The sequence below is a fragment of the Chelon labrosus genome, assembly GCF_963514085.1.
Source record: "Chelon labrosus genome assembly, chromosome: 21".
Classification (NCBI taxonomy): domain Eukaryota; kingdom Metazoa; phylum Chordata; class Actinopteri; order Mugiliformes; family Mugilidae; genus Chelon; species Chelon labrosus.
The window spans coordinates 2,063,995-2,079,334 of record NC_140354.1 but is presented as its reverse complement, the minus strand read 5'-3'; the positions used below and the strand labels follow the sequence as shown (position 1 = coordinate 2,079,334).

The 15,340-nt window shown below is 38.6% G+C and overlaps 1 protein-coding gene across 1 annotated transcript; it reads right to left on the bottom strand.

Annotated features, from left to right (window-relative positions):
• Window positions 1-49: 49 nt before the first annotated feature.
• Window positions 50-13,409, bottom strand: grap2a (GRB2 related adaptor protein 2a). Its single transcript, XM_084569896.1, has 8 exons — window positions 13,180-13,409; window positions 6,155-6,312; window positions 5,974-6,065; window positions 5,646-5,765; window positions 2,338-2,527; window positions 1,682-1,774; window positions 1,307-1,417; window positions 50-752 (listed from the first exon to the last, which is right to left on the bottom strand). The coding sequence occupies exons 2-8, from the start codon at window positions 6,230-6,232 to the stop codon at window positions 573-575; spliced, it is 864 nt and encodes a 287-aa protein (XP_084426022.1). The 5' UTR covers window positions 6,233-6,312; window positions 13,180-13,409; the 3' UTR covers window positions 50-572.
• Window positions 13,410-15,340: the final 1,931 nt, after the last annotated feature.

Below are 15,340 nucleotides of genomic sequence, written 5' to 3'. Positions count from 1 at the left end.
GGATTTGACTGTGTACAATTTTACCCATTATCATACGTTAGCCATGTAGTCGGTGATAAAAAATAATTTTATTTCCAAGTCGGTGAGCTGCGGGGAAGTTACACATCTGTGTGAAGCATTCTCAAGAAAAAAAAGATTTATACAAAACTTTTTTTGCAGTATAAAATGTGACTGAACATGAGCGGAAAAATAAGTTCATCAGCAGCTTGGCAACAAACATTCAGCAAATACACATACCTGCTGAAAGACATGTCATGATTAAAAAGATAAAAAAAAAAAAAAAAAAAGCTACAACAGTGTAGCATGCACCACTTCCTGTGTGCCAGTTCCAGCAGGTGCTTCCCTGCACCTTTTGTCAATAAAAACGTTCTATAAACCCTGAACCAGGCGCTCTGAGAGGTGTTACGTGTATGAGCCCTACGTGAAAACACTGACTCACAGTCTTCTGGTGCAGAGATTAGAAACCTGCTCGGCGTTTATGTTCTTCGGGAACACGAGGAAAGCTGGTGCACCTACAGAAGGAGCCTGTGAGTGTGTGCAGACGTAGTAAAGGTGCTGCCTGGGGTGTTCCCTCAAAGCTGTATTGTGTAGTTTGCAGGAAACAACCCACTTTTCCCCCGCAGCCTCCCTTTCCACCACGACACGTCAGAGCGATCCATCACCTCGATGATGTCGCCGGCGTTGAAGCCAAGCTCGTCGTCTTCCTCTGCGGTGAAGTCGTACAGCGCCTTCACATGCAGCGTGGATGTCCTCTGTGGAAGGAAACCCCGGACTGATCAATATCACAAATGGCTCAGTGGACCTTCTTCATGATGATAAACACATGTTACACACTTTATTACCACTTATTTGTTCCACTCTCATTAGCAATGTGTGTTATTAAAATACTAAAACATACTAAAACATTAAATTAACATTTAACATTTAACACATTCAATTTGCAAATAGATCAAGTGGGTATATATTATTTACAGAGCATCTTTAAACAGGAATTTTTGCTCCTTTTGGTACTCTTTCAACTGAAATGTTAACAGGGAACATATACAGCTCATCTGACAGCGTGATGTATGAACAGCAGGAGCTGTCAGACAGCAGATCCCTCTTTTTGTTTTCAGTGTAAACACAACAGACACCTCAGGTTAAGGTTTTCAAGCTGCCGCGGCTGATTCTGACCAGCATCAGCTTCAAAGTCTTGAACAATAAATGACGAGTTAAAAGAACGCAGACCTAGCTCACGATCCTCACTAACATGCTGATGACGTTATGGGCACACCCTCAGCTTAGCATCAGAGGACGGCAGACTGACCTGAGGCAGAGTCTCAGAGGTGCGACGGGAATTATAAGCAGTGCTGACAGGGCTGCTTCTTCCCGTGTGTCCAATGGTGTGGGCTCGCTCCTCCAGACCGGATCTTTTAGCCTGGAATACAAGGAGTAACATTCCACTTTATGCTTCTGTATACTATTAGAGGAATGATATACACACTGATGAGCCAAAAAAAGTCTAAAACAGCTTGGACCCATAAATGCTGCTATTTATGTAAGAGGCAGCGTCATTTTTCGCTCCTTCTCTTTCTTTACTTTTTGACTTTTGCACAGTTCTTTATGTTTACAACCCGAGATAAGGATTTTTCTTAGAAGAGAGACGAGGGCAGAGAGAAAGAAAAGGAACAGTAACTCGTACCAGCTGGCTGTGCGGCTGGTCTGAGGCTCTGCGCGGTGTCGCGGCGACAGCTGCAGCTGTGTTACGTTCTTCAGGCAAACTTCCCCTCTTCACCTGCAGGAAGGAAGCAGACAGGAAGTAGATATGAGAAGACTGTTGAGGCAGGTACGTCAGGAGTTGAGTAATAAACAAGACGGTTCACATTGCTATTTATATGTTCACAAATCAAAGAGCTTTCATGTCGGGTGCAGATAGCACGGTTTTTACAGAGAAGAAAACCAACAAATTCAAAATCGGAACAAAAAAGGTTTCTCTTTGGGTTAAACTGTTTCGAATATACATGACTTATCATTCGTACTAAACTATAAATAAAAAAAATCACATTTCTTTTAATAAAACGTTCCTATCCTATTGGTTTGTAGCACATTTAATCAGTTCCAGTAGACATTAATACACAACTACTGTTGCTAAATATCTGAATCATTCCCAATACTATCAAATTTAATAACATCATTTGCTCTTCTCAAGTTTTAAATCTCTAAATCTTAGTTTGGTTGCCAGGTTTAACTCTGTGTTCATCATGAATCAGTAACACCCTAAACATGTCATCTTATTTTATGGCATTGTAGTTAACGTTCTCTTTCTATTATGAGTTCAATAATTCAAGCCTCTCTCACCGACGGGGTCGCTGACGGGTTCCTGCTGTCCGAGCTGCTGTCGTTTAGGTAGATCTCCCTGGTCTTAGAGATGGAGGTGTTTTTGTAGAACTCCACCAGCTTGTTCAGGGAGGTGAACTTCTCCGACCACAGGAAGTACTGGCCTTTGTTGTCTCTCATCACTTTGAAGTGCTGGACGTCACTCTCGTGTCTGAAAAGAGAGTGAGAATAACTTGAAGCAGGATAAAAAAAAAAAAAAACGTAATATTCCAGGGTATTTTACCATATATTATATATTATATACAAATATTCTGGAGTGGGAACTTGGCTTTAAATTTCGTCTTATTCTAATGGCAACTTCCGTAGTAAACTCATTAATAGTTTAACCCTTTATGTTAAAGTGTTCCCCTTTTACTTCCCCTCAGGTAACTTTATTGTTGCTAAAATGATCTCCTCCTCAGACTGACTTCATTAAAGGACGCTTTCACTGAAAGAAATACTAAAACACAAGATTTCCCTTACAGGATTTAGAGCCAAACTTGAGAAGCTGTAGGTGTGTCGCATCATTTCACATTCTGTCTTCGGAAACTTCATTTGGAGGTTAAGTCATTTTCAAACAAAATCCCCAAAATGCCAGCTTATTGATTACTTTCACAGTATTTTGTGATTGAAAACTTGAAACCAAGCAATTTGGGAGAATGTTGACAGATTGCCCTGTTCAGCTCCTTGTACACATATCAATCGATTGATCATTTAAACATATTATTGTCAACAAATATATACACTGTTGCCCATAATGTCGCAATAACATATTTTTTACTTCCTGTCATGAAGTGACTGTGACAATGTGATTTATAATAATAGGAATAAAAAGAAGAATGTGTCTGAAAACAAAATGATTCCAACTTTACAGTCTCTAACTTAAGAGGGACAGATTTCTAAGAAAAGTGTGATTAACAAAACTATGTAGACAAAATGTGTGTCATTGTCTGGCTGGTAATCATGTCCTTGGTGCTACAAAAGATTTTTTTGAATCTTTTTTGCTGGGTCTGAGAGTTTTTAGTCTTCATTTTCCCTCTTGTTCAAAGTCACCGTGCAGGAACAGCTGAACAAGGAATGATTCCCTGCTTCCTTAATCTGAGAGACTCAGGCTTTTCCATAGCTGGGTTGTCCTCTGCTGGTCAGTGTTCAAAACTACAACACGAATTCAGTAGAAGGCAAAAACTGCCGTCATAAACGGGCTCTTAGAAATGTTAATAATAAATGTACTCAATCAAGATACACAGAGCCCTCAAAGCACTTCTTTAAATGTGTGTGAATAACTGTTGTTCTTTTACAGCAGTAATTTAACTAACTAGTACAGCAGTCAAATAGTGCATACAAAGAGTACAGTATTAGCCGTTAGCTTTAGCATTCATTTCATTTCAGTAAATAAAGTGGCGATGTGAGGTGGCTAATAATTTCACATGTAAAATGTAATCATGTAAAAAAAAAAGAAATAGTAACAGTAACTATAATTAAAGTTATTACAGTTCTGTTGTCAGCTGTTGGTTGGTTGAGCAAACAAATCTGTGAGTGCCATTCTCTAAACAACATAGTAACACTTACAGTGCTAATATGCTGATAGCAGAGGCAGGGGTAATGCCATGTCTGTTGCTCATGTATGTCAACTTTTTTTTTTCTCTTGTTTATTCGGTCTGCTTGTTCTCTCTGGCAACACCCACCTTCACCTGCCCCCAGTTCCCTATCTGCTCACGTGATTCTACCTGCCTTGTAAGTAGAGTTCCGCTTTTACCGTTCACCCTGAGTGCTTGTTATTCAGCTCTGGATTTTTAAGTACCTTCTCATACAGCAAAACAATATATTAAATCTATGACCTGATGACGGAAATGTGAACCTTGTGGTAGTGCTCCAGTAAAACCTCTGCCAGTCCATCCTGTAGATACTAGATATTTCACAGAATAAGTGATCTGCTGGTTGCACTAGAGACAAAGCGAGGGGTGGTCACCAAAATCTATAGGGCTTATCCTCTGGGGACAGTTAAAGTCATAAGAAAATGAACCACTATTGCAAGACGAAGCTGTCCCAGAGCAAAAATAAACAGTTTCTGCAAATCCAATAATTGTACAGTATGTATACAAGTGCTAAGCCTCTATTAGGAGCAAGGGATTAGCATTATGCTAACACTGCTGTTTGATACAGGTTGCAGATCAACTTAAAAACAAATATAAGACAGAGGACACAGTGTGATCCTGGAATCAGAGCATTTAAGTAATTTAGCCGTCATCGAATCCAATCTACCGTGACAAGCGGAAATGTGAAACGCTATGTTGTTGATCTGACTGATTGCAGACACATTAAGGTAAACTAACCTCATACTAACTCGGCCTCATGCTGGAAATCTGCCACACTGCCTCTGTGTTGTTTACTCTGCTTTTGCAGCTGGCTTCGCTTGAAAATAGGGAAGCCAAGAGGGCGAGGTGATGAGTCAGAGGACACATAAATATATATGTGTGTATATATGTATATAGTTTACAGTATCGTGATGGGTGTACAGGGGAGATATTTCTGGCAGTTACAACTGGTGGAAGTTGGTAAGTACAATTTTCAGTGTACTCTGAGGTACTTGTAGACGGAGTATTTTCCTTTATCTTATTATTTTGGCTTAAACAAATGACTAGTGATTAATTAAGTCAAATAGTTGCCATTTAAGTTTATTAAATGCGGTAAATTATCTCACAGTTGCAACAGGGGACATATTATTAACTTAAAAATTAACAAACCAACAAACTGTTTCTTTTTATTTCTATGGTGGCTGATAAAAAAAAAAAAAACACATTATGTAGGATTTTTATGTGGCTGCCCATTAATTTCATCCCAAGCCAAACTTGCAAAAGTCTGATTCTGCTGGCTTTGAATTGATTTGCATTTTTGGATCCAGATGTTGTCAGATATTTGCTTTGCTAAATAAACCAGACCCCAGTCGTGTGATGTTCCGGTGGACACCACCCATAGATGTGTTAAATGAAAACGTTAACTCCCCACCAGTCATTTTCAACAGAACAATCTGCTCGGATGGATGGTGAAACGTCTTTAAGACAACTCAAATAAGTCCAGTTGCCTTCGATTTAGCTTTTTTCTTTGGATATACCATGACTTGGATGACTGAGAATCTTCACAGATAAATAAAACACTGCTTTTTACGTGGTTTTAAGCAACACTGAGGCATTAACTACAATGTCTAACCTGTTTTCACCTCAGGAATAACTTGCACACAGTTGCTCAAAGCCTATAGACAGGCTCACAACCCAAACCTAAAACTGACTCACTTGACAGAGATGGAGAAGTCTCCGGGCGAGCTCTGGCACCCTCGGATCACAAAGTCCCCCACACCTTTGTACCTCAGGAGATCTTCTGCAGCGCTCCGACTGGCATTCTCCTGGAACCACCTGCACACAGAGGCCACAACGCTCCTGATTACATGACGTTAACCACTTACACTAAACACACACCTGCCAGCCAGTTAAACCATAAACTGGAATAAAGACTTCCTGTTACAAGGAGTCAGTACAAACGCTTCTTTTACACCTATTTTGTTTGCGGTCTTGTTTCATTTACATGTATTTTGTCCACTGGTTCAGTTTAAGTGCCTCTTACCCCGGATTCTGCATTTCTATGTAGTTTTGAGGCACGTATCCTTCCAGTCCGTTCATCTCTGCCTTACACCAGTCATCTTCTGCACTTATTATCTGTCCAGAAATAGACAGAGAAGAGGAGTTATACAGGAGCAATGAAAAGGATTTCATTGATTTCATTTCTCATCCGATTACACACCGACCTTGAGTATGTCGCCCTTTCTGAAGCTGAGTTCATCGTCCCCAGTCGCATTAAAGTCATACTTTCCTCTGGCTTCCATTGGGAGCAACTGAAGTGTCCGAATGTTTTAGAAAAGGAGGAGTAGAGTGATGAGATGAGAATCCGTGACTAGGTATTTACCTACAATGAGGAAGAGAAAAACAGGTTATTTACATTACATGTGAATTCTTTTTTTTTTTTCTCGATTTTCGTTCGAGTATATTTCATACCGAGATACAAAACAAAATTCTAATCTTTGAGAACAGGAAAACTGCTCCCTCTGAGCTGTCAGCTTGCTGATGAGATAGCAGGACTCTTTTTAGACTTCACAGCTGTGGTTTAACTTTAGGAAGTCACAAGACTAACTGTCAAAATGTTCTGTAAAGACTGAAATAACACTGAAGAAAGGTTTTGTCTTTTACAAAGAACTGACCTCTGAACGTAATAGGCATTTATTTATTTATTTATTCATACAGTAAACATCACGGCTTCTGTCATTAATCAAGATCCTGCCTTAAATGATGCGGTTTTCGCATATGTTTAAATTGCAATTTTCAAGCAAGTACAGCAAAAGAAATGATCTGTTATAAGCTTTTGTTAGTCTTCTGTGATAATAAGATCGATATTTTCCAGTTTGAACAGTTGATTAAATACAATGAAGCATTTCAAAATGTCTCTTTGGCAACCATTTTTATTACTAAGCAATGACTTGATAATAATGAGACTATGTAAAATAATGGCTATAAACCCCAGAAATAAACAATAAAAAAACACCAGAAAAAGAAGGGTGAGCGCAATAAAAAGATACCGCTGAGCTCAAAGATTCGCTTGATCAGGATCAGGTTTCAGCGATTTTAAGAGGACACAGTGGAAGACATCACAATCAATGTGAAACACAAATCCCGCCAGCGTGCGTTATTCCGCTAAACCATTTATACCTCAGTTCCTGGTAATTAACGGTGTGCGGTCGCATGTGACACAGCTGTGGGTACGATTGAGGGACATTAAAAGGAACTGGAAAAGCTTAATATGTTATTTTTTTTCGTTTAATTAGGAAGAGATGCACACTTCTCTATTTGCAGTTCTTCACCTACAAAAGCACGGCCTGGACCCGAAGGAGGTCGATGCTTGTCAGGGGAAATGTAATTCTCCAATTTAAAGGCTCTGGATTCATGGATCAAACACTGAGTTAAAGGATCTGAATCCCATGAAAGCAGTTACTGTATCATGGGTGTCATTTGGTTATTTTCCCACAGACGTGAATAAAACCTTCACTCTGTTTGCGGTTAGGATGTGGTGAGTTATCGTGAAAGAAACGCGCTCTGCCCTCGCTTCACTCTTGCAGCTGTAGAGCACTTTGCAAGCTTACACCTTTATTCTTTGAACTCAAGGACAGGAGGGGCTGAGCTGTAAAACGCCCTCAATATTCCCTTTTCCTCCTTAGGCAAATGTTGCTTAATAAAATGATCTAATACACTAAAAGACCTAATATATTGTAATGTCTCTGATTTTATTTTTAAAGGCCATGAAATTTTAACTCATACTCCGAAGTGTTGGAACCATAAATCATTGTAAGCTAAATCCCGAACCAAATAAAAAGTTACAGAGAAATGATTGTTAAAAGAATAAGAATAAATGAGGTGTAGCTAAAAAAACATATAGACATGTCATAGTGTTAAATCAAAAATGATCTCCTAAAAGAAATTTGTAAATATGGTTAAAAAGTTAAGCTTAGACTCACAGATAAACACTTGATACAGGTTAGCTCAAAGTCATGGATTAGCAGTCGAAATAGCTTGTTAACAGACAACTAGTTTGTTAGCTAAAGGTAATGTGTACACAGCAAAATGTTGGATGTAGTTGAAGTAGTTAGCTAGAAGTCATGTGTACTGTGGAAATGTTTTGTTAAAATACATGTAAAAAACAAATGAACTATTTAGCAAAAGATACAGCAAAAGCTAATCCATTAACTATATAGCTAAGAATGATAGCTCAAAAGTTGAAATATTTAGCTAAAAGTCATGTGTGCTGTGGAAATGTTTAATTAAAAGAAATGTAAGCTACAGCTACGGCTAATTAGCTAACATATATAGACAAGAATGACAGCTCAACAGTTTAAATTGTTTAAAAGTAATGTGTGCTGTGGAAATATTTAGTTAAAATAAATGTTTAAACAAATAAACTATTTAGCTAAAGCTGCCGCTAAAGCGATGGCTAACACATTAACACATATAGCTAAGAATCACAGCTCAACAGTTGTTTAGCTGAAAGTCTAACTGTCTTAGCTGTTCAAATGATTAGGTCAGGTCACAGATAAATTGTCGGCTAAAGTCAGGGATAAACAGTTTAAATTCTTGTACGACAGTGGAAATATTTAGCTAAAAGCACAGACATAGAACACCAGCTAGGCCTATGCTCTGTTATTAAAAGTATCACATCGTCACTATCTTACTGGAGTCTCAGAATGGTGGCGGAACATGCTGCAGGTACATGCCACTGAAAAAGGAGGAATTATCTCCGATATATAAGAACTCAGTGAATTCATGTTGAGTAGTTGTAGTGTGTTAAATTATGTTGGAATACAGTTTAGACACATTTTAATGTACAAACACACCAAACTGGTATCACAGAACAAATGGCAGTGAAATGCAACTGTAATGTCTCCTCCTGTCACCTTGGCCAAAAAGTGTACTTGAACACACTACCCACCAAAATTACAGACAACGGCCGGCTGGAACCTACGTTATGTGTCTGTGTGGATCACGGCAGCAGTTGGCAGTAGTCTATACTCAACGTTAAAAAAGGGAAACAGAACTAGCTGGGAGGCTAGGGAGCTGGGAAGAACAAAAAACCATTGTATAGAACTGGCCTCTCCTGAATCATGTTGATCAGTGACCGTGCTGTTGTTGTGAAAATATTTGTGTATTTGAATGTTCAGATGAGATAAAAATGTAAAATGAGTTACCACCTTCAGTGTGCATCCTCCTCTGCACCTGCGTCTAAAAATTATACATTATATTATATTATGGGCAGCACAGCAGTGTGGTGGTTAGCACTGATGCCTCACAGCAAGAAGGTTCCGGATTAGAATCTAGGGGCCTTTCTGTGTGGAGTTTGCATGTTCTCCCTGTGTCTGCGTGGGTTCTCTCCGGGTACTCTGGCTTCCTCCCTCTGTCCAAAGACATGCTTGTTAGGTTAATTGGTGATTGTAAATTGGCCGTAGGTGTGCACGTGAGTGTGAATGCTTGCGTGCAGCTGGAATAGGCGACCCTTCACAGGACAAGCGGCTACAGAAGATGAATGAATGAATGAATAATAGTAGACATTTTCTTAAGCTATTACAGATATCCTGAGCGATCCTGTGTTATTAAAATTATTATCATTTAAAACAGTTACAACAGATTTTTGTCTGTGTGTTTGCTCAAGAATTTTGTTCTTACACCTCCAAAACTGAAGAAGATTAATAGTTATAAACTGACGTTGTTGGGTATATTCTGATTCTAAGTTTGGGTTATGTTACAGAATATGATATTATGACACACGTGCAGCAGTCCAACTGTTGATATGCACGTAACTGTGTCTTTACTGAAGAATCTGAGATTTGGAATCCAGCCTACCAATCTCCTGCTTTATATCTATGCCTAAGCGCTGACACATTTGGCTAAAAGTCAGGGATAAAAACTAAAAGTAGCAGATAAACAGATGAATCTTATGCACTAGCTATTATGAATGGAGTTTTGCGAAACATCATTTCAGTCCCAGCTGCTGTTAATGTGTATTAATATAGAAATAAATAAGGGGAACTCAAGGACAATTTTAGACCTTTTGTCTTATCTGATCTTTAATATCCGACACACGCCTTCTCAGCTATGATTACACTGAATGACTGATGAAGCGGAAAGCACCACTTTACATTCATGGACACAGACCACAGTTAGGTAAACTGTTCGACCATGAGTCAGCCACATTAATGCCCGGGATGAGTAGGAGAGCACTTTGAATCCTGTTTTATGTTTCATAGGGTGGAGGTCAATACCAAATAAAGACAAATGTGTATTTTCAATTCAAAATGAAATGCTTAAAGCCTCCAGGTTTGTGAAGTTAACATTATGTGCAGCTCTGCTCGCACTTACAGGCATCAGTGTAGGACATAAGTGCAAAAGTGCAGACAGCGAACTGGTCAGCACTTCAGCAGCACGAGAGGGGGAGGTGGTTTCCTGAATCTGTGGCTCGTTCTTTCGTCTCAAAAATTCAGCAACTCTTTTTTTTTCTTCTACGTTTGCAACTTATTTTCATTACAATTTAAGGTGTTATTTTCTTGTTTCATCGTCTTTTAGCATTTCCAAGAGCTCAAGCTTAGGTTTTTGAACATCACAAAACATATAATATTCTACTGTAAGTAACTGCTTACCAGAACTGTCACAGGCTGACGCTTGCACCGTTTTTTTTTTTCGGTGACAACAACAACCAAATGCAGCTCATAGTTTCTGTTGTAAGAAGTGTCGCTTACAGTGTTGCTTGAAGTTTCATTGTCTACACTACAGGCAGGCTTCCATTCTCATATACTGCTGCTGTGCAACCCATGCAAATGCATGATGATGCCTGATGCTCTTCATGGTTGAAATCTAGTTTTCACCAATAACGGAGAGAGTACTGACATCCTTTTCTCAAGTAAAAGTCATAAATATTGATGTTGATGTAAATGCCCAGTGAATATTTTTGGTGGGTTTTGTGGGCAAAATTTGATATTCAAAAATGTTCCCTTGGACTAATGGCCACTTTCTGACATTCTCTACGAGTGACTGGCAAAATAATGAAAATAATTGTTGCCCCAGACAATTCTAAGTTGCAGCCCAAGACAAAAAAGCAAATGCATGCGATCAAGCATTAATAATTTCTTAATGTCAAATATGTCAAAGTAAACTGCTTCTTAACAAGTGAATGCTTGGTGGTTTGGATAGTCCGTTTTGCACGTGGTAGTCAGAAAATAACCGGGAACGTAATAAAAATTTTATTCAATGCGTATTTTACAGAAAGAACATGTCTCTCAAAAGTGAATACCTGCTGGCTTTCTTTCTACTTTACGACCGTAAGTTGATTATTTTTGGGTGAAGGCTAATTTACGTACTTTTTTTTTTTAGAAACAATCAAAACATTAATCAATAATCATTGTGATTTGTGTCTATCATTTTTTGTTTGTGATGAAAGAAAGTAAGAATATTGTAGCACAGAAAATCCATCCCACAAAATCAATGATCAGTGAACTGTTAATACTGACGTGTTGATGTTTCACTACATTTCACTGCGACTGTTTGAACTGTTTTACATATAGTTTGAATTTATAGAGACAGTAACGCTGTTAAATAAACATAGGACAGTCAAAGAACAGTGTTTCCAACTGAAATGTAGGAGAGCAGCAGCAGGTGTAAATAATCTCACACATAGTATCTCCCATTCCTCCACCTCTGTGTATGACTGCTACAGGTAGTTGGTCCACATACTCCAAGTTCTTCAATGTAACAGCTAAACTGAAAAATAAATGTTCCCACTGAAAGCAAAATGTAGGCAGCACTGAGCTTTTGTAGCTGTTTGTGATGGAGCTAGTTTTAACCTCCAACTCCAGTGGTTCTCTATACCACAGGGTCGCAAGAAACATCCGAGGGGTTGTGATAGGATAGAAGAGGCAGGAAATGATAAAAAAAAAAAAAAAAAAAAGTTTCTGGTGCACAGAGTTTTCTTTTGTTTTTTTTTTTTTTTAAAAAAAGCTTTTGCTTTTTATGTGAAATATTTATATATTTTTGGTTATTTCAGTGAAATCATGTTAGATGTCTCAGCTGAAACAAAGAGTTTCAACTGCACTCTGCTTTTTGTATTTAATCATTGATTAAAGGATCTGCTGAACAAACAACCGTCATTCTAACACATAAGAAAAGTGTAATCTATACAGCATGTCTGTGAATATTCTTCTGTCAGTCGACTTAATGATTTAAGTCTTAAACGTAATTAATAAGTACTGTATCGTTCCAAGATTTAGCAGAAGGCGGTCAAGGAGAGGTTGGCTTACAAAAACCGGAGCCTTGAATGCAGCATGAAACCTATTAGAGCAACTACCACATCCTAACCAAACTGCAAATACAGCAAACTGAATCTGTGGGTTTGTTCTAAACAGATTAACAGTTCTCCAATACTAACTAATAACTCTTTGTATCCTCCACTGCTCTTGATACGCTGCACACTCTGATGTATTCGCCCAGCACAAGTTGCAGAAGGGTGTGTAACATGTTTGCAGAGGATGTCTTAATCTTAAGGGGCCCGCCAGCTCAGGCTCCGGTCACGAAAAAGGGTATTTACCTCTTATGCTGATCTCTGACCTCTGTGGCGACCGCCATGCAGCTGAAGAACAAGACAGCTGCATGGCCACAGAATAAAACCGAAGAATGAATGTGTGTTTGGATCAGTTATGACCTCTAATACCCCCTTCTTCTCAGTCTATTTCACCAGCTAATGCTTTTAAAACCACTTCCCCAAAGTAAGGGTACTAAAAAGCATGCAGCAGAGGAACAAGCTAGCTGATTCACAGGCAAATGGCACAACGATAACAAAAATATGACTTCAGAAATGAATATCTGAACTGTGTTCAGGAACAATTAGAAAATATCAATGCCTTAATTCGAGCTGCTACCAGTTATAATTAATTCATTTAAAAAGCCACGTGTTTGTTGTTGTTTGTAGATGTGGCAGGAATTTCAAGAACTGAAAAAATACATGTTTGTAATAACTTGTATTTTTTAATGACAATGAAATATATATATATATATATATATATATATATATATATATATATATATATATATATATATATATATATATAGTTACAGGGTGGACATTGAAGGGGAGAGAAGTGAAAAATAAAAAGAGAAAGAGGAAGAGCAGTGAGGCGATACTAAAATGAGTCATTTTTACAAGCAGCTTTTGAGTTAGATTGTCCTCTGATACTGAGCTTCTTACCTCCCCTCCTCTCTACCGGAGTCCAACTTGAGTGAAGTTTATTCTAAGGCCGTCAGCTTGTCCCTCCTGGCTGAGAGCGCAGCAGCATATTGTAGATGTTTCCAGAGAGGGTTCAAGTCCAGGTTTTGTTCTGAAAGTGTTCTCCTGGCTCGCGCGTTCACTGGACGAACTCGAGCAAAGACGGAAGATGTTCTGGGTGAGTGAGTCGCTCCGTGTAGTCGCTGCTGCAGCGCTCTGAATGCTGCTGCACGGAGACAGCGGCCTCTCTTCAAAATGCAACGCTTCCGGCCGCGTTGTCAAAATAAAAGTCCGACGTGACATCCGCCGCGCCCCCTGCTGCTGAGTGGACAACACCTTGTTTACCATCGAGCATTAATAAGCTACGAACACGAGAAATCACAAGTTTATCATGTCTGCTGTTTTAATTACAATTTACAAAAAGAAGATTTTTACTTTTACAAACCTTAAATTTGATACGCTTGTGACAGGAAGTGTTTGAACTAGTATGTTACTTTATTGGAAGTCATTTCTTGTTTTTATAGGCGTGGAAAACAGAAGCAGATTATGATTATGATATTCAATGCTCTGAATAAACATTGAAAATTACATAATGTTACGTAGCCACAACATTAAAACCACTGACAGGAGAAGTAAATAACATTGACCATCTTGTGACAATGCAATGGGAAACTTTTGGACCTGGCATTCATGTGGATGTTACTTAGACATGTAGCACCCACCTGGACCAGACCAGGCACCCCCACCCCATAGCAATGACACTCCTTGATGGCAGCAGACAGCCTGACACAGACACACACACAAAAACAGTTTAGGAACAACTCAAAAAACATGAAGAACAGCACAAGGTGTTGACCTGGCCTCCAAATTCACTGGATCCCAAACTGATCAAGTATCTGTGGGATGATCCACAGAGGCCCCTCCACTCAACCATAGAACCCAAAGGCCCCCCCACTAACAACATTCTGTTACCAGACACCACAGGACACCCTCAGAAGGCCCATGTCCATTCTCTGATGAGTCAGGACTGTTATGACTTCAGTAATTTAGTTGACATTATTAAATGATTAATTTATAAATTTGTTTGCATGTGTTTCTTTTTCTTTTTTTTCTCTCCACACATTTATTTCCTATATATGTATTTTATTTCTTTATGCATGTTGGCTTCATTATGCAGATAAGGTGTGCTGCCACCAAAAGTTTGTCACAGCATCAACTCATTTTGCCTTTCATTCATTTATTTCTTTATTTACTTTTGATTGTGGCAGTACTGGTCCTCCATATTTATGACTAAAACCTCTTGACTGTAAGTTTTTGAGTCAGGTGCTATCTGGTGCACAAAAAAGAAAATCCGTGGAGAAAAACTCTGTTAAAATGTATTTTATTATAACAACATTGCCTGTTGGCTGGACTCTTGTAGCAGCTTGTGCAAAATCAATTGGTCAGAACCATGAATTTCTTCCCCTTAGTTGAATATCTTCCACTTTTTCTAAGAGCACAGTTTGTGTTGGGTAGACTAAATTATTAAAGTCTCAAAACAAATCCCCAAAAACATAACTTTTCACTTACACCATTATTCATTCATCAGTGTTATTCTTGTATTTTGTAGCAAATCTGCACAGCTTCTAGTTTCATTCTGCCTCTCTCTGGTTAACTTCTAACATTCTTTGCTCATACGCTTCATCAGCAGAGACTGACATACACTTGTGTAATAATACAAAGCACTCTTGCGCTCAGACGCGCTCTAAAACCCGAACCCGAACAACTGATTAAACTTCTCAACATCCATTATTAGAAAAGATTTTCATGCCTCTCAAAATAAAGTCCTGATAATTCTTAATTAATATCCCATATGATGGTCCTCCTCTCATAAACATTGTGTGAACTACAACTTAATGAATACGTTTCCCACTGTTATTTTGTTGGACATATTTTTAATCATTTCTCTTTTGATCAGATTTGATGTTCCTGATTGCAGTTTGTGAGCATGAAATAAACCTCAAAAAAGCAATAAATTGGATTTCCTGTACATATAAACGTATATGTAGCTTTTATCTCTGTCAGGCTGCAGAGATATGAAACGGTGCTACAGATTAATGATCTCTACATAAAAGCAGCAGGTTATGAAGCTCGTGGAGAGACA

Bases quoted from the DNA above. Each gene is read 5' to 3' on its own strand.
- grap2a (XM_084569896.1), bottom strand. From the start codon at position 6,232: ATGGAAGCCAGAGGAAAGTATGACTTTAATGCGACTGGGGACGATGAA. The intron at 5,766-5,973 runs GTAAGAGGCACT...CTCTGTGTGCAG, and splicing joins ATAGAAATGCAGAATCCGGG to GTGGTTCCAGGAGAATGCCA. The intron at 753-1,306 runs GTCAGTCTGCCG...TTCCTTCCACAG, and splicing joins CCTCTGAGACTCTGCCTCAG to AGGACATCCACGCTGCATGT.